The following is a 21653-nucleotide window of genomic DNA, read 5'->3' on the forward strand; positions in this document are numbered from 1 at the left end:
GGAGTCTCTGTCCAGCCTAGGGGGGCAGCTGAGAGTCCCACCATGGACTGAGCTGGTCCATTGTCAGGGGGCACATATTCGTAGTATGTCCCGCAGAGCCCGCGAGAAACTATTATTGTGCTTCGTTTGACAATAAACCTGGCCGGGTGCCTTCGTCTGTGGTCATTGGGTGATTCTCTCAGGGCCTGCTGTGCCAGCGAGCTGCGCAGAGCCGGGGCAGCACACAGAGGGAACACACACACGCAGCCAACTGTTCTCAACACTAGACAGAGCAGAGCACCACATGGGTGACAGCTGATGACAGGCCTCAGGGCTGTGTTTCTGCCAATTGCCCCGGCAGAAGACTGGTGGAGATGATCTGTGCCACTTCCCCCCTTGCCCAGAAGCGTGTCTAAGGAAGGAAGGGGCGAGGGCAGAGAACTCTGCCCTCCGGCTAGTCCATGTTGCTACTTGGGGCCCCCTTGCAGCCAAGGTGCAGGTTAGAGCTGCCTGGGTGCAGCTTTAGCTCTGGTAGCCTCAGTATCAAAGAGACACAAAGCCACCGGCACCTGAGCCGCCACTCCAGGACTGTGCTGAGCTGGGTCTCATTCTCTGAACTCAAACCCAAAGCGTTTCCTGTGGACAGCAGGTGACAAAGCCTCCCTCCCCCAGGCCCTCCCTCTCCCTGCCTTCAGGAACGGCTCCTGGCAGTGAGGTCAGCATTCTGGGATGGCAGGAGAGAGCTGCCTCTTGGACCCCAATAGTTCTGGGTCCCCCTTCTCCTGGGGAGCCAAAGGGCATCACCCTGCCCATAAAGGCCCCATCTCCATATCTACAAAGGAGCCAGGAGACCTGGGAGTATTGATAGCACAATAACCTGCAACAAGAGCTCACTGCACCCTTGCAACCAGGTCAAGAACAAACCCCAACTGCTCAACACTCGAGCCCTGTTGCAGGGTGCTCTGGGTCCAGGCCGCGCTAGCGAGATGCCCTGGCTCACAGCCAAGGGGCAGGCAGGGGCCTTGGGAGGGTCACAGTGCTGGACAGAGCACAGCGGAGGGGTATTTTCAGAGGTAAGGGCAGGACAGAGAGTGTCACAGCTGCTCTCCAGCAGTCCCATGTGGCGCTTGCTGGTACAGCACCTCCACGGATTGCTACAGAGTTGGCTTTCACTGAAGGCCATTTGGGACACTGCATTACGCTGCAGCTGGGAGTGAGTCTCCTAGGCTAGGCAGGCAGATAGTTTAGTTCTTTGGCTGTCTCAGAGATCTGTCCCTCGGCTTTGCTATCTGGGGGCTTGGCTACACTGGAGAGTTGCAGCGCTGGTGGTGGGTTTACAGCGCTGCAACTTAGTAACTGTCCACACCTGCAAGGCACATCCAGCACTGCAACTCGCTGGCTGTAAACCTGGTCTGCTTGGGGTGTAGCGATTCCAGCGCTGGTGATGCAGCGCTGCTCATTAAGTGTGGCCACCAAAAGCGCTGTTATTGGCCTCCAGGGTATTAGGAGGTATCCCAGAATTCCTGTCCACAACAAACCGGAAGAATGGCTGAACTCTGAGCTCCCCGGAGCTACTGATCTAAAAAACAAACACAGCTGCTCTTTGCTCCAGCGAGCGAGCAGAGGGAGGGGAATTGCTTTGGAATGTTCATAGCTATTTGCTTGAGGAGAGAGGGGATTCTGTGTTGAGCAGCTGCTTATGTGGTCTGAAGGCTATTTAGGGGTGCATAATTTGCATTTAGTGAATAAGAGAGGGGTGAGGGAAGGGGTCAAAACTTTTAAAATGATTGAAGGTAGGTGCTGTGTATCTTCCAGTCCTTAGAACTTGCCAGGCAGGGAGCTGAGAACAGTATCCGCTCCAAAAATCCACTCTCTCTGTCTCCCCCACGCTCCCTGTCACGCTCCACCCCACCCCCCTCTTTTGAAAAGCACGTTGCAGCCACTTGAATGCTGGGATAGCTGCCCACAATGCACCACTCCCAACAGCGCTGCAAATGCGGCCACACTGCAGCGCTGGTAGCTGTCAACGTGGCCACACTGCAGCGCTTTCCCTACACAGCTGTACGAAGACAGCTGTAACTCCCAGCGCTGTACAACTGTAAGCGTAGCCATACCCTCGGACTCCACACTCTCCTTTTGCCGACAGCCCCTGCATTTCACCTATAAATTCCTCTTCCCCTTTAAGAATCAGGCCGAGCCCCAGGTTCTCAGCCTCCCAGGGCACGCTGCTAGCCTCACTCCCCTGCAGGCAGGGAGAGGTTTATGGGAGTTCCCAGGGATTAGAAAATCGTGTCCATTATGAGCTCCCTACAAAAGGTGCAACACGCCTGGGCCCTCCCGGCCCAAGCTGGGCATGTGCAATAAACTGAAAATTAAGAGTGAGGATTAGAAGAAGAGACACCCCTTATTATCCTAGCCGCCTTTGGAATGCTGCTGGAGGGATCGCAGAGCCGCTGGCAGGAGGCACAGTGATGCTGCCAGAAGAAATCCCGAGGATCTCTGACTGTCCCTGCTTGGAGAGGAGGTTAAACACTTCAGCCATTTGCAGCATTTTGCTGTTCATATTCCAGTAGCCCCCAGAAACACCAAACAGGGCCCACTGGAGCAGAAGCTGTGTCACATCTGTCACAGACAGCATAGTCATATTTTGGGATGCAGATGAGGGAAGGGGAAGGGATGACAGAGATACACTTATCTTTGCATAGGTGGGCTGGGAACACAGTGTATATTTATTGTTTCTATTAGGGTAACGGCCCCTGATCCTGTTCCTTTTTGTGTTAGATGTTGGGCAAGACGAGGAAGACAGACAGACAGACCTTCCTTTCCCCAGAGAGCCTGAGACAGAGATATCGAGCAGGACACAACAGATCATAGATTGCAAGGGCAGAAGGGATCAAATGCGATTACTTAGTCTGACCTCCTATATGACACAGACCAGAGATAATCCCCAGAGCAGAGCTTTTACAAAAACATCCAGTCTTGATTTAAAAAGTTGTCAGCGATGGAGAATCCACCATGAGCCTTGGTAAATTGTTCCAATGGTTAATTACCCACCTGTTAAAAATTTACACCTTATTTCCAGACTGAAATGGTCTAGCTTCTACTTCCAGCCATTAAGAGCATGTTCGACCTTTCTCTGCTAGACTGAAGAGCCAGTTATTAAATATTTGTTCCCCATGTGGGGGTTTAGACTAATCTAGCCACCTCTTAACCTCTTTGTTAAGTTACCCAGTTCATGCTCTTTGAGTCTATCACTCTAGGGCAGGTTTTCTAATCCTTTAAGTGTGCATGTGGCTCTTCTCTGATCCCTCTCCAATTTATCAGCATCCTCCTGGAACTGCGGGTGCCAGAACTGGACACGAGATTCCAGCAGGAGTTGCACTAGTGCCCAGTACAGAGATACAATAACCTCCCTACCTGATATTCCCCTGTTTATGCGTCCCAGGATCACATTAACCCTTTGGTGACAGCATCACACTGAGAGCTCTCATTCAGCCGCTTATCCACCACGACTCCCAAATCTTTTTCAGAATCACTGCTTCCCAGGTGGATGAAACGGACGCAACATGAGAATGAAACAACAGAACGAACAGGAGTCCTGGCCGGTCTAGCCAGCCCCAGACAGGAGCCCGTTGGGAGGGGTTACTGCAGAGGCAGGTTTTGAGGGTGCTAATGAGAGGTGACAGCTTTAAGAATTGTGATGGGGGTGGCATGGGAGACTTTGCAATAGCACAGAAGGGGTGAGGGATATTTGTTGATAAATACAAATAAGCAGGACCAGAGCAAGATGATCAACCGAGTCACAAGACCACGCTGGCTTAAATGCACTTTCTAGCGTTGTCACGTGGGGGAGGGGGCAAACCTGTAACCCCTTGACGTCTCTGCATTTGCAAGAAGCCACAAGAGCAGCCATCAGCTACCCAAGCAGCCAGCAGGGCTAGCTCTGAGAGAGGCAGAGCCCTGCAGCAGCACAACCCAAGCAGCACCAGCTGCCAGCATTGAAAGAGGTGTCCAAATCCCGCATCCGGTTACAGCCTTACCTGCCTCTCCAGGGAGATCTTGTCGCACTCCAGTTCCTGCCGGCTGGAGCGCTCCTGCAGCAGATCCGCACGCAGCTGGTCAATCTGGAGGAAGGAAGGTTGGTTTTGGTTAGGGGTTATTTCTGGTCAGACCAGTGTGTCTTCTCGCAGCCAGGGGCAGTTCTCTCCCTGGTAGACAGCTAAGATTCCTGAGGCCATTCATGGATACGGCCAGTCAAAGGACTGCAGGGGGTCAGGAATCTCAAGTTCTAATCTTGGCTATTACACACGTCCCGAGTCCCTTCCCCACAGTGTGCCTCAGTTTCCCCATCTGTCGCCTGCCTTTCCTGCGGGGGGCTGTAAGGATTAGAGGCAGCACTGCATTTCAAGAGAACCGAAGCTAGGCACAATTGGCATTTTGGGGGAAATCAAAGTCGCCAGGGCCTAATCCTCAGTTCAGCCCAAGTCCCTCGCATTCAGTGGAGTCGCACCAGTGGCAGTCTGAAGCGGCTGGTCCATAAAAATGTGACAAGCAACGGGCACTGTGGTTCCATTACATTAATGTGGGTTCAGTGGGAGCTGAAAGCCATTGTACTAAGAGATTCCAGGGGGCCTCTGGCAGGATCAGGGCCCCTTTGTGCTAGGTGCTGCACAAAGTCCCCCTGACAGAGCTCAGTCTGAGTAGGAAGGACAGGGGTATCCCTATTTTACAAACTGATACTAGAAGGCTTGGCTATCTTACCTCTTCCGGTGGCTCTAAATCAGCCACTAGGCCACGACATGGAAGATGCCAATCCCCCATCCATAAACCCCACCCTGCTTAAGCCACTGCTACGTGCTAGGTCCTCAGCTGAAACATGCTGAGAACTCGGAGGCAACATACGGCAAATCCAGCTCATACTGCTGCCTGTTGCGACACTGCGCACTCCAGGGCCATCAACAGGGGGATAAATCTTTGGTGGGCTGCAGGCCCGCACTGGCGACCGGCACGGAACAAAGCAGCACTAAAAGGGGAAGCCGTTCTCAGCTGCCGTCCGTTGCCCGTGGCTGGTGCGAGCATACAGCAGTGCATGATGCTCCTCTGCTGCAGCTGGGTTCAGCGAGTTAGAGACATCATGAATACTCGGGGACTTGGAAGAGATGAATGTACAGCAGGGTGCAGCCTAGTTTGAGATCATGGCTTGGCAGAGTCCCTGATGCTAGTTAATTGCCAGTAACCAGAGGAGACACTGAAGAGGCAGCAGCACGTTTCATCTCCAGCGAGATTAGATCATTGTTTACTCAGCAGCCAGATAGATCTTTATTTTCTTAACGTTCGCCAAGGTTAGGTGCTAGACATGCTGCCAGCCCCCTGCCAACCACACCCTTCCTTTTGCCAGGCAGGGTTGGGTGCAGAACCAACGGGCGTTTTAGCTGCCATGGGCAGAGCCCATGGCGGGGATGTTCTACACTGCAGCTGGGAGGTTCTGACTCCCGTTGGCGCTCTACAAACGGTGGTGTGTGAACGTTGCAGACACTCCAGCCCCTGGGTCTGAGCTTGGAGGGCTGGGCCCGAGCCTCTGCCAAAGCCGCACTGCTATTTTGAGTGCAGTGGCCGTGCCCCGGTAGCACGGGTCTGTCCCAGCTGCAGTGTAGACTAAAGTTGCCAACTATTAATTGCACAAACCCAAACACCCTTGCCCTGCCCCTGCCCACTGCATCCCATTTCCCTCACTCACTTTCACTGGGCTGGGGCCAAGAGGTTCGCAGTGTGGGAAGGGGCTCTGGGCTGAGCCTGGGGTAGGGGTGCAGAAGGGGGTGCAGGCTTTGGGAGAGAGTTTGGGTGCAGCTCAAGGTTGGGGCAGGGGGTTTGGCTGCAGGAGAGGGTTCAGGATGCAGGCTCCAGCTGGGCAACACTTACCTCGGGCAGCTCTTGGAAGCAACTGACACATTTGGTTTCTAGGTTGAGGGACGGCCAGGCAGCTCTGCACGCTGCCCCTGCCTGCAGGCACGGCTCTGCAGCGCCAATGGGAGCTGTGGAGTTGGCGCTCAGGGCGGGGGCAGCACACAGAGTCCCCCTGGCCGCCCCTGAGCCTAGAAGCCAAAGGGATGTGCCTGTCATTTCTGGGAGCTGCACGGTGCCAGGGCAGGTAGAGATCCTGCCTTAGCCCTGCTGCGCTGTTGACTGGACTTCGGCCTATCAAAATCTCCCAGCTCACCTTCAATAGTCACTGGGAGATTGGGGCCTATTCCAGGAGACTCCCGGCCAATCCTGGAGGGTTGGCAACTCTAATGTAGACACACCCAAAAGACCTGGCTGGAGAAGTTAGACTCTTACTGCTGTTGTGCATGTATAAATTTTCTTAAGACACCAGCAATCAGCAGGGCATTAGCAGGGCATTTCCGGCACCTTTGGCTTGTATGTCATCACTCCTGCACCTACTGATGGATGTAGCCATGCCCCCCGTGGCACTAGGCACTGTACAACGAAAGAAAAGAGTCCCCGCCCCCAAGATCTTACAATCCGGGTATCGCCACCCATTTCTGTGCCTCCCTTTCCCAGTCTGAAAATGCAGAGCTCAGACTTCGAAGGCAGTAAGCACCCAGATTAGTAAATGGGAAGGCCAGTAGAGACCATTAGGATCTAGTCTGATGTCGTACATGAACACCAGCCAGAGAACTTCACCCAATCATTTCTGCACCAAGCTAGAGCAGATCGTTGAGAAAGGGACGTCCAGTCTCGACTTAAACTGCACATGATGGAGAATTGAGAACCATTCAGTAACAGCTATGTCGAGTCTGAATAACTGTGGCTACTTGAGCACTGAGCCTCTCTCTACAGCAGGCAGTCCCCAAAACTTTTTGCAACTTCTCCATAGACCACTGCTGGCTTAGCATGACAGAAGAAGTGACTTGGGACTGACAGCTGGCTTTCAGATCGCATGCGTCAGCAACTTGGGAGCAGACAAAATATAGACTGCAATTCAAAAATATGTACCCTTCACAGCACTTACAGGTTTGGCTCTAATAAGAGTTAATAAGCCATAGACAATTCTGTTCGGAGAATTTAAGCGCCAAGAAAACCATTCCACCTGTATGCAACCTGTTCTTTCTCTGCCTATTAAAATAATCACCATGCAATTCAAAACGCACTTGCAGCGTCAATAGGGGTCTGCCATTTGGATCCAGAAAAACAGAAACATAGGTAGAGATGGGAGTGGTCAGAAGGCCACCAGAGAAACGAGGTACAGCAGGAACCCATAATTCAAGCAGGATAATGGTAAGGGGACTTATGCCAGTGGCAGAGCAGTTTGCAAAATGCAGAAGAGAAGCATCTGATGGCAGCTGGAGCTTCTAATGAGCTCTTTATTTTTAAGAGGCTCTGCCGTCTCTTACGTTTTACGCACACATTAGAGGATTTTGTTACTACAGGGATTCAAGCTACGAACAGGTTTCCAGAGCACTGTTAAGAGATGTTAAGATTGCCAGATGGAAAGCAATAGAGACCTGGTCTGCAGGAGCTCTGCCAACATCCAACAGTCAGTTCTAGTAGCACGTCTGTGAAGCAAGGAAGCACCACAAGAATGGGGAATATTTGCCCTAAGTTGTTGCTGCTGCATTTGGCAAGGAGGGGAGGGGGCAGGGAAAGCAGAAAAAAGAAAAGAAAAGGCTGGAGCCGAGCAAATATTTCTAGGAACAACCAAGAGGCAGTAGCTCCTAGTCAGAGGTTGCTTGAGAGGATGAAATTTAGTTTAGACATGAATATACACAGATTCTCCCTCCACCCCCCACCAGTTCTGCAGATGGAGAAGCTGAGGAAAAAAGGGCAGGGGAAGGGATTCATTCAAGATTGCACAGTGGATTCAGTCACTGAGCTAGGAAAAAGGATCCAGGACTCCTGATGCGTGGGTGTCCTAGCCACTAGGTCAGGCTGTCTGAACGGGACCGCACTGCTAAAATAATGGCACCTGTTGAGCATGGAGAGCGCACTTGTATGTGTCCGTTGCAGTGAGGGAAGTTCTGCTTTAGTGTCCTTTGCTGAGCCAACTGAAGCTACAGAGCATCCACCTCAGCCACACGCCGACACGATGCAGGGGAATAGATGGGGGGAAAGAACTAAGAGCCAGACAGCTAAGCCCCTGCTCCACCAGCAAGTCTGTCAACAGCTGAGAGCTTCCAGGAAGCAGTTACATTAGCCTCAGCAAGGGTACGGGCTGCATTCTGCGCCCGGCAGGCTCTGTGCGGCATCAGACGCTAGCTTGGAAAGGTTATAAATGAGGAGCAGAGTCATAGGGCACTGTCTAGTTACTGGAGCACCAGGGCTCCTGGGCCAGTTCCCACCTCTGGGGAAACGGAGGCACATCTGCAAAGGGAGGGGTTATTTGGTCATTGTTCATATCACAGCAGCAACGAGGAGCCCCAGGCATGGCTCAGGACCCCATTGTGCTAGGAGCTGTATGGATACAGAACGAAGAGATGGGCCCCTGCTTCAGAGAGCTTACAACGCAAGGAGCTTAGAATAGCGGGGCCCACACTTCATAGCTTCTGTCAGCCAAGCTTACTGTACATCCCAGGGGCTCCCTGAATCCCTCCATTCCCCCCAAATTCCATTTCTGGCCACCTTCTGCCCCCGTACCAGGGGCCCTCAGTCTCTCGCCCATTGCAGGGACTCTGTGCCTGGCCCCCGCCTCCTCTCCACACCAAGTCTCCATTAACCCATTGGATGAAGCTGGGATATGGTGAGGTTTTCAAATCCTTCCCTTTGCCGCACACTCCCCTACCTGGTCTCTACTGCGGTTAATCCGGTCAGTCAACAGTTCCACCGTGTTCCTCTCCTCGTCCAGTTCCACCTCGAGGTGCTTGGATTTCTCCTGTGAGCAGAGCCTGGGTTATTCTAGCTTCTAGCAGAGGACCAGAGGGCAGGGGTGGGGGGTGTTTTATGGGACACTAACGACCCCCACCCCAGCCTTAGATCAAACAGAGGACCGTTCACAGAGCGTTGTGGCACTCCCAGGAGTTATGGGCTCACTAAGACATCAGTGTGCTCAGAAGTCGTGATGCTAGGCAGTTAACCCTGAGAGTGCTGGAGTAAGGACATGAGCGTGACGGGGACTCAGCGGGAGAGCCTGGTAGGACCCCCAACACCCTACTCCTGAAACGTGAGCCACGCAAGTTGGTCCCTGGGCCTGTGCAGAGCCTCACTGCCTGTTGCGGGGCTCGGAGAGCCCCAGGGGCTGCCCCTACTGAACAGCCTGCAGGAAGGAGATGCCAAGCACCCTTTCCAGGAAGGCCCGCTGATTTCAGGCACGCATCAGGAGGCACCGTTGGCTGAATTTCCAGAACGCTGAGCGCCCAGAACTGGAGTCAGCAGCAGGTGGCCCTCACTTTTTTCAGAGTTGCTGAGCAAGGATGCCTCAAGCCAGGCAACCAAAGATCAGTGGTCATTTTGATACGGCACTGACCCCAACCCATTAATTCCTTCCTCACAGAGCCACAACTTTCTAAGGACTCCTATGGGCCAGGTCGGGAGATGAGGGGGCAGAAGGGCTCAGGGCCAGCTCCAGGCACCAGCCCAGCAAGCAGGTGCTTGGGGCGGACAACGGAAGGGGCGGCATGTCCGGCTCTTCGGCGGCAGGTCCCTCTCGGAGCGAACAACCAGCTGCCGAATTGCCGTCGAAGACTGAAGCAGCGGCAGTAGAGCTGATTATGGCTTTATTTATTTTATTTTTTTTTAAACACACACATTGCTTGGGGCGGCAAAAACCCTGGAGCTGGCCCTGGAAGGGCTTCAGATTTGGAACTCTATTTGTTCTCTGAGGTCAGACAGGAGATACCTTGGCCCCCAGCACTTGCAATTTACACTCTGAAGGGAGGAAATTTGTCAGCCAACCTGGAGGGGGGGGGGGGGAAGGAAAGAGAGAGAGAGACCTCTGGTGAAATCCCTTCTCCAGTGCTTTAACAGGCTCGCTGCACCGCAGAGCACTGGGGATTTCAATGCACACCACAGCAGAGAGGCAGTTAAGCAGCCTTAAGACCAGTCTGCCGCAGGATTTGAACTATGCTTGGAAATCCCCAGTTAAGTTTCACTGCTGCTAAGCTGGCTTCAAACCATATCGTTTGCACAGACAATGCAGAAGGTTCAGGCACATCTGAAGACTTTCCAGAACTCAAACGTGGCTCCAGACACTGTGTCGGCGGCTGCTTGGGTTCTGTGTCTCTGCTCTGTTCCATACCACAAAAGCCATTTGATTTTTCTAAGGGATTGGTTTGGGTTGGATCTGCCTGGGAGCTCCACCTAAACGTACTGGTGAACAAGGACTTGGATTTGATCCAAAAGGATTTAAGTTTTACCGTAAGGTTGGTTGCAGATGACGACAGACCTGCACAAAAGAATCTCAAGCCTGCTGTTGGCATTCAGATCAAAATAGCGGCTTTATAAATCCATAAATAAAGAAACCCGGAAACAGAACAAGTCTCTGCCATGAACAATTATGCTGCAAGGCTTGAAAGAGCTGAAACTAAATCAGTTACTTGGCAATTAAAGAAAGTGTTAAACAAAAGGTCCTGTTTCCAAGACTCTGAAGACAACTCTGCCCTCTGCTGTTAAAGGCAGGCTTTGGAGCTAGCAGGTTTTGTGCCACAGACAGCAGCAGATGCTCTCCTGGATTGAGTGCATGCTTTCTTACTTGCTCTTAGCTGTGGGCAAAACATTGAGGTAAAACTCTCAGCTCTCCCTCAAAACAGAGTCCTTGTCATTTCTAGCCAGGCAGCTCCCAGAGTCTCACTCCCTGTTGATTTTGTCTCATCATTACACAGATGCACCAGCTGGCTACTCTTAAAAACTTACTTGGCTGCTTTTAGTCTAACATCTACAAGCATTTGGTTTTAAAAATCCCAGTTACAGCAGATATAGTTGCTCATTAGCAATCGCCTTTAATAGCACGAAGCTCGTGGCTGTTTTTTTTTTTTAACTAATAAGTAAAAAGTGATTTTACGGCTGTTGCAAGAAAGTTTGATTATTGTTCTTGAGTATCTATTCAGAGCCCCACAGCCTAGGATGTGGAGCTGAGAGTCCTTCTTAAAAATAGGTGAACATTTGGGCTCTAACTCTGACGGTTTCATGACCACTATGGGGAAGGGGGGCAGGGTTACGTCACAAAAGGCACCCAAACATGCAGTCAGTGGGAGTCTGGCCTAAGAAAAGGCTGTGGCAATCAGCATTAACTGACCTGGCTGCTTGCATGTGCTGGAGGAGAGAGCAGACCGCGTGCTTACAGGTATTCTCGGGGAGAAGTAATATTTGACCAGCACCTGCATAGCTGTAGCACTAAAACAGGCCAATCCAGAGGCTTGGACTCCAGTGAGACCCAGAGATACGGCCCCCACCCACTGCATGCTCATGGATGAGATTATGGGCCTGTGTGCCCCAGCTACGCCATTACTGGTGCTGCAAGCATGAGAGGCAGCACTGGTGCCAGGGCAGTCTAGTCACCACAGTGTTGCCGGGGCTGGGGTGCGTCGCACTGTTCTGTTGCAGTTTCACTGTCCCGCCCGTTCTGCGGGGGAACAGAGAACGACGCTACGTTCTGCGCGTGGGGATTCAGTGCCGGTGAGACGTTCTGGAGGAAGATGGCACAGACAGGATCGCAGCAAGGAGGCCAGTGGAGATGGGGACTTGGTCATAAAGACTCTTCCCTGAGAATCAGCTCCCTCACGACCACTGACTGCTACAGCCTTCCCGGGGGGACCCTCACCCCGCCAGTGCTTGAATAAGAACGCCTACATTCCAGTGAGCTCCCTGTGCCAGAGGAGTTCAAAGCGGCACTAGGGTCAGGGAGAGCAGACCAACCTCCAGCACTTTGACCTGCCGAGAGCGATCGTCCTGGGAGCGTTTCTTGGACTCCACCTCCTGCTCCAGGCTCTGCAGGCGCTGGGCCAGCACCTCCTTATCCAGCACGGCGCTTTCCCGCTCGGCCTGGCTGTCCTGCAGTGCTTGCTTCAGCCGTGTGATCTGAGGGAAGAGATGGCGTCAGAGAGCTACCGCGCTACCTCAGCGTTCCCCCAGAGCCTGCAGAAAGCTGCATGCGCCAGGCATCTAAAGATCTCCCCTAGTAACCACACAGGCTGCCTCACAGGTGTAGCAGCTGGACAAAGCAGAGGATCATGGTCGGGGGAGAAACAAAGGCTGGGCCAGATAGGACCAGTGTGGTGCTAACCCTGGAACAACCCACCTAGGGGCCTCTGGTGATACCATGTGGTTGATGCTTGCAGCACTAGCAAGCCCTGCAGACAGCCACGGCCAACCTGCTTCGGCTGGAGGAGAGGAAGAGAAACGAGCAACAGCTCCCGTTCCTGCACTGTGTGGCAAGAGGAGACTCTTCCCCCGCGCTCAGCAGGCTCTGGTCTAAGGAAACATCTGGGCACCCACACACAGTACCAGTGATCTGCTCTCTGCATACCAGAGAACACCCAGTTCTGTCATCAGGGTGAGTAACAGGTTCAGGAGGGGCCAGACATCACCAAGCTACATACTTCAGGTAGCGAGGGGCCCTCTGGACAGCAGCTGGATTCGGAATAGCTAGGCAGAGCTCTCCCGCCCTGCGAGCACACAACCCCATCCCACCTGCACATTCTGAGGCCCAGCACTGGGCTCGTGGGTTTCAGAGGAAGCACCTTAGAGGTTTCTGGCCTCAGGCAAGCCGAGATGCTGCACTTTCACTCGGATGGCGGGAATTACTCCAGCTTCGATCTGTCCAGTCTGCGCTCCCAGTCAGAGCAGAGCAGCTGACTGAACTAAAAAGGGAGATTCCACTACCTGTCACTCTTCTTAGCCAGGGAGGGAACCAGAATCTGTCCCAAGTCCCCCCAGCGATGCAAGAGGGAGGCAGACTCTTTCCTGGCTCGCAAACAGAATCACCAAGTTCTGCCTGCAAGATCTTCATTGCTGCCCATGTGGGAGCCAGACGGAGCCCAGCCCGACGCTGGTCCCTGCTGGCACTTGCTGTTACAGACGCTCATCCCTTTACTTGTCTATTGCGCAGATCTGATCTGCGATTGCTGGCAGTACAGCCCCCAACATGCCCTTGAGCACAGCTGACTTCAAGGATATAAAGCGGCCAGTCTCAGGTAATGCAGCCTCTTCCACTGGAACTGGGGGCAAGGGAACTCTTGTACTGTCTAGAGTTACACTGGCTGCCGCTCCCGCATTCTCCCATGTGCTAACAGGGCTACGCTTGCCTTCAGATCAAGGCCTGAGCTGAGCAGGCAGTTTGCCTGAGGCAGGGAAGATGCATGACTTGGTTCCACTGGGTAATTTGAAAGTGGACGAGGAACGTTCACATCTTCCCAGCGTTAGTGATTCCTGGCAAACGCATCGTAGACACCCTCTCCCAAGACAGCCCCTAGCAGGTTGTGAGCAAGATGAACCACCCGAGAGCCAGCGGCCTACCTCGTCCTGCAGCCGGCCCATGATGAACTGCATCTTCTCCACCTCTGCACTGCGGTCCTTGGCCTGCTTCTGGGAATCTGCAATCTCCTTCCGTGACTTCTCCTTGTACTCCTCCAGCTGCGACTGCAGCATGGCCAGTGAGCTGTGGGACTCCTGGGCCATCTGGTCCAGCTAGAGCACAGGGGAAGGAGTACTCAGGAACCCACAATTATTGCCCACGACCAACCACCTCCCTCAGACCACATGGGGATCAACGATGCCATTGGAGTCACATGGGGGATCACAGTTAACTTCAATAGGAGTGGAGGGAAGCGGGCTCTAGTAGGTTTAGCCCCACCATGAAAAGGAAGGGAAGGAAATACGAAGGTGTTCCTACAATACTGGTTAGTAGGCTGGACTTTCCCCTTTCCCCTCCGAGACATTTGGTTTGAACGACAGAGCTGAACATCCGAAAGAGATGTGCAAAGCTGAACTCAAAGCAGAGATTTAGCACAGAAATGCCTATTAAACGCAGCTGGCTAACCCGGCTGGGGCCAGCATTACAAAGTCCTTGCAGGTCACCCTGCACAGCTTAGATTTATACAGCACCTATCGCTGGGGTAATCTGAGCACCAGAGCTCATCCTCCAGTGGATGTCATTAGCAAGCCTGGCGGGACCAGAGGGCTGCAGAATGGATACCAGAGTTCACCTACAACTCCCAAGTCTTCTAGCACGCAGGAGATGCCAGGATGCTGCATCCCCGGGGTCTCTAGTGAGCCGGGAAGATGCAATGGGTTTTATGGAGACTAGCAGGCAAGAAGAGCTTATCTATGTTAATATCCTCCCCAGCTGGGTGGCTCAGCACCTTCCAGATGGCTCCATATTTCAGTTGGTTTTGCAAGGCAGCTCCAGTTACTCTACTGGGCAAACTCCCAATGCCACCCCCTTGGAGAGCCAAGCCACAGCAGCACAAGCCACATGCGCCACAGCTAGTGGGCCAGCCTCCCGCGCCTGTCACTAGTCGGCTCTGAAGAATCCCAGCTGAACGCCAAGCATCAGCTCTGTAAGCCCTGCCGACAAATGGAGTTGGCAGCCATGAGACACTGTGTAATGATCTTGTGTCAGGCACCGATGCGTCTTGGCGTTACTGTTTCAACGCAGCCAAGTCCTGTTTTCAAGCAGGTTGCTGGTAGGGTGACCAGATGTCCTGATTTTATAGGCTCAGTCCCATTATTCAGGACTATGTCTTATATAGGCACTTATTACCCCTCCCCCTCAGCCTCCATCCTGATTTTCTATCTGGTCACCCTAGTTGCTGGGCAGATGAGAATCCCAGCCCTTTGCAAACAGAGGCCTCTCCCCCTGTTGGTAGCAAATGCCACCAGTGTAAGATTGGTGGGGGTGGGGTGAGGTTTAAATTCAGGGCCCTTGGGCAAGCTTCTCAGGACTAAGATGGCCGCACCCCAGAGAGACTACATGTCCCAGCATGCAGTGCAATAACTCAATCCAAGCAGCCATGGGACACTATAGGCAACACCTGGCCCCTCCCCCAGGCTTTAAGGTGGTGACATCAGCTGAGGAGTCTCCCAAACCTCTCTGGTCAGCTTCTCTGTGGTCTTATCCAGGAGCCTCTTCTGCTCCTCCAGCTCATTCTTGGTTCTCCTCAGCTGCTCCTTCTGCTTCATCTCCTCCTGGTGCGAGGTGTTCAGCACCTGGTGCTCCTGAGACAGCCGGCTGAGACTCCTCTGGGCTTCTTCCAGGCGGCTCTCCAGAGACCTCTTGGCCATCAGCAGCTCCTGCTCCTGCTCCACAGCCTCCTCCAAGGATTGCTCCATCTGTCTGCGATCAGCCTGGAAGGGGAGGAGCTCTCAGAGAAACACAAAGCTCCCAGGGACTTCAGGGGCAGGGCTAGCTGAATATTTCCGCCTGGACGGGGCAGCATGGTCCAATGGATAGAGCTCAGGAGAGGTGTGACCTGTGGGTGACCCTGGGCAAGTCCCTTCCCCAATGTGTGTGGGCTACACAACAGCAGGAGGTTGAGGTAAGGCAGCTTATATCAATCTAATTATGTCAGAGTACACACTACAGCCTTGCTCCTGCCGATGCAAGCGCCCTGCTACACCGACATAAATCCATCTCCACGAGAGGCGCAGGGCTTATGTCGGTGTAGTTAGGCCAATGCAGTGTCCTGTAGACACTGTGACTTACATCTATTGGCTCTCATTCCTGTCAACTTCACAGCTCTGCTGGAGCCGTGGCGGTCTCCGCTCCCAGCTCCGGCTGCCCCTTGGGCTTCTCAGCTCCCCACTAGGAATGGGACAGCTGACCGGAGATGGGGCGTGGACCCCCCTGGTCTCTCAGCTCCCTGCCAGGAGCCAGAAACTGGTGGGACTCTGAGCCCCCCTACACTACCCCTCTAAAGTTGGTGGAAGTGTTGCTGGTGAGGACGTGTGCACCACTGTCGGAAAAAGGGCAGTGTGGACACGAATCACGGGGCAGGGATTAGTACAGTGGCTGTAACTCTATAGGCCAGCTTAACTTTATAGTGTAGACATGCCCTGAGGCACTGACTTTCTTTAGGTCTGTGCAGCACCCAGCAGCATGGGGCCTTCAAGAGGCCCCTCTAGGGAGGAAGCTGAGGAAGGAGGTGGGTCTGTATGCAGGGCAGTGCTGCGGCCCTCGTGTACCTCCAGCTTGGCGATCTTCTCCCTGAGCCTGGCCTCCGAGCCCTCCCAGTTCTCAGAGAAGTGCCTGTATTCCTTGACCTGCATCTCCAAGCCCAGGATCTTCCTCCTCAAGTCATCATTCTCCTCCTGCGTCTCCCGCAGCGCGGACTCCATGGCCTTCCTCATCTGCTCCGTGGCCTCCTTCTCGCTCTCCATGGCCACCTTCACCTGCACGCCGGGCAAGAAAACATATACAGGTGAGTCCCGCGCCAGACCGCTGGCGCATGGGAAGCCGGCACTCACAGGAGCAGGTCTCCAAAGGCTTCTGCCCAGCAGAGGGCCAACAGGCTCACAGGTGGAGATCTTTGGACAGAGGGTGCCCGTTCCGCTATGGCCCCATGCACAGTGAGCAGGCGTCTCTGCAAGAGGCAGCACCTCTTGCTTGCTGGGTCAACGGGAGGTGGCTGGGGGGTGGGAAGTGAAGCATATGACGGAACTCCAAGGAGATGGAGGCAGCAGACAGCCAGGCATGCCCAAGGGCTCAGCGATTTGCTGCCGTCTCAGCGATAAAGGTCTCAGGGGGAAGGTGCAGCAATACAAGCTATGCAGAAGACATGCCAGATCTGCGGCCTAGGTACAGTCCTGTGCCCACTCCCCCTGAGCTGCTCTAGTCACCGCCCACTGGTGCCAGTTTACCCAGGCGTGCAGCCTTGAGCATGCCTGCCTTGAGGTCAGGCCAGGACAGGCATTCCCAGGGGTCCTCTGCTATAGGGGGTCCGAGCTGGGAGGCCCTGGGCTCTTGCCTTGGCAGCTTCGTCATAGTCCTTCCTGAGCTGCTGCAAGTTCTTCTGGAACTGCTGCTTCAGCTGTTCTACCTCCGTGTCACGGCTGGCCACCTCTTCCTGGAGTGCCCCCTTCAGGGCAGCCAGCTCCCGCTCCCTCTGGTGGACCAGCTCGTCCTGGGCCTGCTTCTCTGAAGCCAGCTCCCTCAGCTCCTCTTGGGCTTGACGCAGCTCCTGCAGAAGGAGGAGAGTTGCTGACAAGCTTTAAAGAGCATTGAATACACGCACCAAGCTCCGGGAGTCCCGGCAGCGCTCACGAGGTAGCCAGCAGCCTAACAGAGAGGAAACTGCGCTCCCAGAGATTCTGCTACCCTCAGTATACCGGTCGTCCGCATTAAGACCACTAGGCCTGGGCAGGAAGTGGTTTTTCATGTCTTCATTTGGAGGGAGAGAGAATGAACCTTTTTGGCAAAAGATTCCCGACCTGCTCTAGCCATAACCCCCTGGGAAGCAAAGAACAGTGGGGCAAGCTCTGACCACTCCCTTATCCTGCCCTCTATGCCAGCAGTTACGCCAGTGGTACAGTAGCCCCATGTGCCCCGGGGATCTCAGGGAGCTCATTTTAAAGCACTTTTCTGCTACCAGAGTGGCCTGAAGAGGTCTTGGTACCCATGAGAACCAGGCCCCAACCATCCCATCAGGCAGTTCACACAGCTGCTCTATGAGTTAAGAGCCACCTTCCTTCTGACCACGCCCTGTCCATCATACCTTCTTCAGGGCTTCTGCTTGGCCAGCATCCACGGTGCTGTTCCTGACCTGGTCCACTTCCACCCGCATGGCCGAGAACCGCTCGCGCAGCTCCCGCAGCTCCTCCTCAAACTCCTCCCGCTCCTGTTTCACCTGCATGAGCCTGCATGCGGGAAGAGAAGTAGCGCCAGGTGGGCTCCCCATTGCCCCATGAAAGAACCATGGGGAGTCTGACTCTGGGGGAAGCTGGGCTGAGTGGGAAGAAAGCCTATGAAGGTCACCAGGAGGGGTGCAGAGACTCAGATGGTGGCAGCATGTCCTGTGCACGCCAGCCAAGCCTGAGCTACATGACCCCCGCATCCTCCCTGGGTAATGCTGTGACATGATCAGAGAGAGGCACCATGCACCTCCTTGCTGGGCTCTGCATCAGCAATGCCAGTCACCTGTAAGCCTGTCCACCGGCCGCATCATGGCTTCTGCCAGTGAGCCCACGCCAAGAATCCTGCCTTGATTCTCCATGGAATGACACCCTAGAGACAGCTCTGGAGACATCCCCCAGTCACCTTTCCTGGATTTACAGGAAAGACGTTTCACGGGATAAAATGGAGCAGCCGAACCCTGTAGGGCCACTCTAGCCCCGGGGCAGATCAGCACTAGCTAACCACACTCAGTCACAGCTGCAATCCTGGGATGGACACGGCGCACCCGTGAGAGCTCACTCCTGCTTGCTGCTCCGCAGCTCCTCCTTGTTCTTCTGGAACATCTCCCTCCAGTGGCTGGTCTCCTCGTTGCTCTCCTCCAGCTCCTTCTGGAGGTTCCTCACTGTCGAGTTGATTTTCTGCCTCTCGATCTCTAAACTGGCTTGGTCCTAGGGACAGGAACGAAGCTGTCAAGCATTTGCTGTTGGGTTGGGTGCATTTACTGCAAGGAGGCTGGGGAAGGTTATGCCTTGGTAGAAACCTCTGCAAAATTTACATGGGGTTCCTTACAACTTTGCATGTACTTGGTGGATGCTGCTAATCATAGGCACCAACTCCGTGGGTGCTCCGGGGCTAGAGCACCCATGGGGAAAAGTTAGTGGGTGCTCTGCACCCACCAGCAGCCAAGCTCCCTTCACCCCTTGCTCCACCTCCTCCTTCTCCTCCTGAGCGCGCCACGTCCCAGCTGCGCTGCCTGCCTCCCAGTGCTTCCTGCCTGGCTGCCACCAAACAGCTGTTTGGCAGCATTAGCATGCTCCGGGAGGGGGATGGGAATGGGAATGTGGTGTGGAGGCGGGGCTGGGATTTGGGGAAGGGGTTGGAATGGGGGCAGGAAAGGGGTGGGAAGAGGAGGGGCCTTATGGAAGGGGTGGAGTGGGGGCGGAGCCGGGAGCACAGGGGAGGTCGAGCACCCACAGGAAAGAGGGGAAGTCAGCGCCTATGCTTCCAGTGCACACCCAGCCTAGATCCTGTTCTTCGTTACACCAGGGTCATCTGCAATAGCTTCTCTAAAATCTAGGGACCTCCTCCAACTGGATACTAGCGTAACACAGCAGAATTCAGCACCACGGAGAGACATATTTGAGCCATCACTTAAGCAAGTGATTTGAGCACCCACATGTAGCACTTGGTCAGCGGAGTCAGAAGTTCAGTGCTGGGGGAGGAGGAGCGTTAAGTACCATGCCCCTCTTCACCAACCAAGGCATCGTCTGAGACGCTGCACCAGTTTAAGCGAAGCTGTGACCTCTTTTAAACCGGCGTTCGTTAAATCACTGAAGGCTGCACGGACGCTGATTCTGGTCAGCTGTGCTGAGCAGAAATAAATCAGGTTCTGACCAAAATGAGCATCCACGGAGCTTTCTGAACCAGCTAGAAAGCAGTTTAAGAGAGATCACACCTTAAGTTAAAACTAGTGCAACTTTCTGAGCGTCACCGTCACTGAGCAGGGACGTGCAGCGCCCATGGCCACACTGCTCCCTAGGATACCTTAGGACAGGAAGCAAAGGTCGTAGCCAACTGAAAAATAACTCGGGGGGAGGGCATTTAAGGGAAGCGGGCCACTGCTATGATTTTCTATGGTTTATAAATCCAGTCCGTAAGACGAGCAAGCCTTAATCTCCTAGCAAACACCAGCCACCCCCCACCCCCAGGTTCGCTTTACGCTTCCATTTCACACATCTGCGGCTTTACCTGAGACACATCCTCCATGTTTCGCCTCAGCTGGTCCATGTCGCGCTGGTACTGCTGCGTCACCCGGTCCAGCTCCTTGTCGTGATTCGCCACCTCCTCCTTCAGGGCTCCTTTCAGCGCTGTCAGCTCCCGCTCCCGCAGCCGCAGATGTTCTTCTTGCTTCTGTTTGGCGTTGAGGACCTCCTCTAGCTCCTCTCTGGTTTCCAGCAGCTCCTGAGGGGAGGGCAGGAACAGAGATGCTTTCACCACCTGGAGCTACACGATACATCTCTAGCAGTGCTGTAGAGAGGCTGTCTTGGCTGGTGGATAGAGCATTGGACTGGGACTTTGGCAACCTGGGTGACCCCGAGCGTGCCTCAGTTTCCCCATCTGCTCAGTGGGGATAATGAGACTGACCTCCGATGAGGAGGGGTGAAGGGCACTAGGGATTATTGTTGAGACGCTGATTCAGGGAGAGGCCCTGCTCCCCCAGTGCTGTAATTCAGCGCAGCCCTGTCGGCTTCAATGACTGCATCCATTTACCCCAGCTGAGAACCGGGCCCACAACGCAGTCAGGATCCAAGACATGCGATCAGGAGGCAAGAGTCACGTACCTTCATGAGCTCGTCTCTGTTTGCAGAGTCCACCGAGGTTTTCCGCAGCCTGTCCAGCTCCTCGTGCATCCCCATTAGCTGCTCTTCCACGTCTCCCAGTTTGTCCTCTGCCTGCTCTCTGGCAACTTTCACTTCCTTTAGCCTAGGGGAGACCATACGAGCCTGTTCAGAGCCAGCCAGGGCAGAGCCTGGTCTCAGCACAGAATAGCCAGAGCTCAGATACATTTCTGGCCCAGACACCGGCTTGCAGTGATCCCCCCTCAGGAGCCAGGTTACCTAGTGGGTAGGGCTCTGGGCTGAGAGTCAAGAGACCTGAGTTCAATTCCTGGCCTTGGCCACAGACTCCTGTGGGACCTTGGACAAGTCATCCCATCTACCCCGTGCCTCAGTTCTCCAACTGTACAATGGGAATAATATCTCAAGCGGGATAAAGTACCTCAAGAGGACAAAGCCATTAATGGCTTTGAGGCAGTTAGGATCAGCTAGATAAGGCATGTCACTTCCTCCTCTGTGCCTCAGTTTCTCCATCTATAACACAGGGATGCCCGCAACCTAACTCAGCGGGTGGAAAGGGCTTGTTAATGAGGGCAGGCATGGTATCCATCGTGAGGATCATTAGCGCTCTGCCAGGACCTGCGTAGCCCACCCCAGACACAAGAAACGGCTCCTACTCTTGCAAGCAACTTTTCAGCTCCTGGGTTGTCTTCTCCAAGGCCCCCTTGAGGCGCCTGCACTCATCCTGCGCCTCCTCCAGCCGGCTCTCCAGGTTCCGAGCAGCACTGCTCCTGGCCTGCTCTGCTTTCTGGCGGAGCTGGGAGAGGGGAGAATAGAGCGTTAGTGGCCATAGAAGAGGCTAGGATTTAAAGGGACGCTGCCACCAGCTAGCTTCAGAGAATGTTTCTCACGGCATCCCACGAACAAATCCTGAGCTGGAGGAAGCCAGCCCACTGACTTCACTGGAACTGGGCCAGCTGAGGATCTGGCCCTAAGGGGATTAGGCACCTCACTCCTAATTCAGGGGGGAGGAAAGGGGGTAAAAAAGGGGATATTCCAGTCCACGAGTAAAGGGTGAGACCCCTACGCAGTACTTACAGCCCCTGGACCAGTATAATTACAGTCACTGACTGAGTCTCCCCCCGAAACCTCCCTAACTCCATGCTAGAGTGTATGGAGACAGCACAGACCCCAGGCCCCTCTGCAGCCCACCCACACCCAATGCAGTGGAAGGGTGGCAGCTCCATAGGACTGGCAGCCTTCCACCACCCGCCCAGCAAAGCAGGAGTTTACTGTCC

The 21653-nt window shown here is 54.2% G+C and overlaps 1 protein-coding gene across 9 annotated transcripts in view; it reads right to left on the reverse strand.

The window, feature by feature from the left end:
* The window catches only part of CGN (cingulin), a 67339-nt gene that overhangs the window by 13468 nt on the left and 32218 nt on the right, over positions 1-21653 (reverse strand). For all 9 annotated transcript variants that reach the window (XM_030542130.1, XM_030542136.1, XM_030542131.1 and 6 more), the window contains 12 exons: positions 21033-21172; positions 20362-20503; positions 19769-19981; positions 18320-18468; positions 17622-17763; positions 16875-17087; positions 16093-16299; positions 14998-15255; positions 13426-13596; positions 11827-11988; positions 8759-8848; positions 4020-4103 (listed from right to left, as the gene is read on the reverse strand). In XM_030542130.1, the coding sequence (XP_030397990.1) occupies positions 4020-4103; positions 8759-8848; positions 11827-11988; positions 13426-13596; positions 14998-15255; positions 16093-16299; positions 16875-17087; positions 17622-17763; positions 18320-18468; positions 19769-19981; positions 20362-20503; positions 21033-21172 (1971 nt within the window). The remainder of the gene's footprint in view (positions 1-4019; positions 4104-8758; positions 8849-11826; positions 11989-13425; positions 13597-14997; positions 15256-16092; positions 16300-16874; positions 17088-17621; positions 17764-18319; positions 18469-19768; positions 19982-20361; positions 20504-21032; positions 21173-21653) is intronic.

Source organism: Gopherus evgoodei, chromosome 24 (assembly GCF_007399415.2).
Source record: "Gopherus evgoodei ecotype Sinaloan lineage chromosome 24, rGopEvg1_v1.p, whole genome shotgun sequence".
NCBI classification, from domain to species: domain Eukaryota; kingdom Metazoa; phylum Chordata; order Testudines; family Testudinidae; genus Gopherus; species Gopherus evgoodei.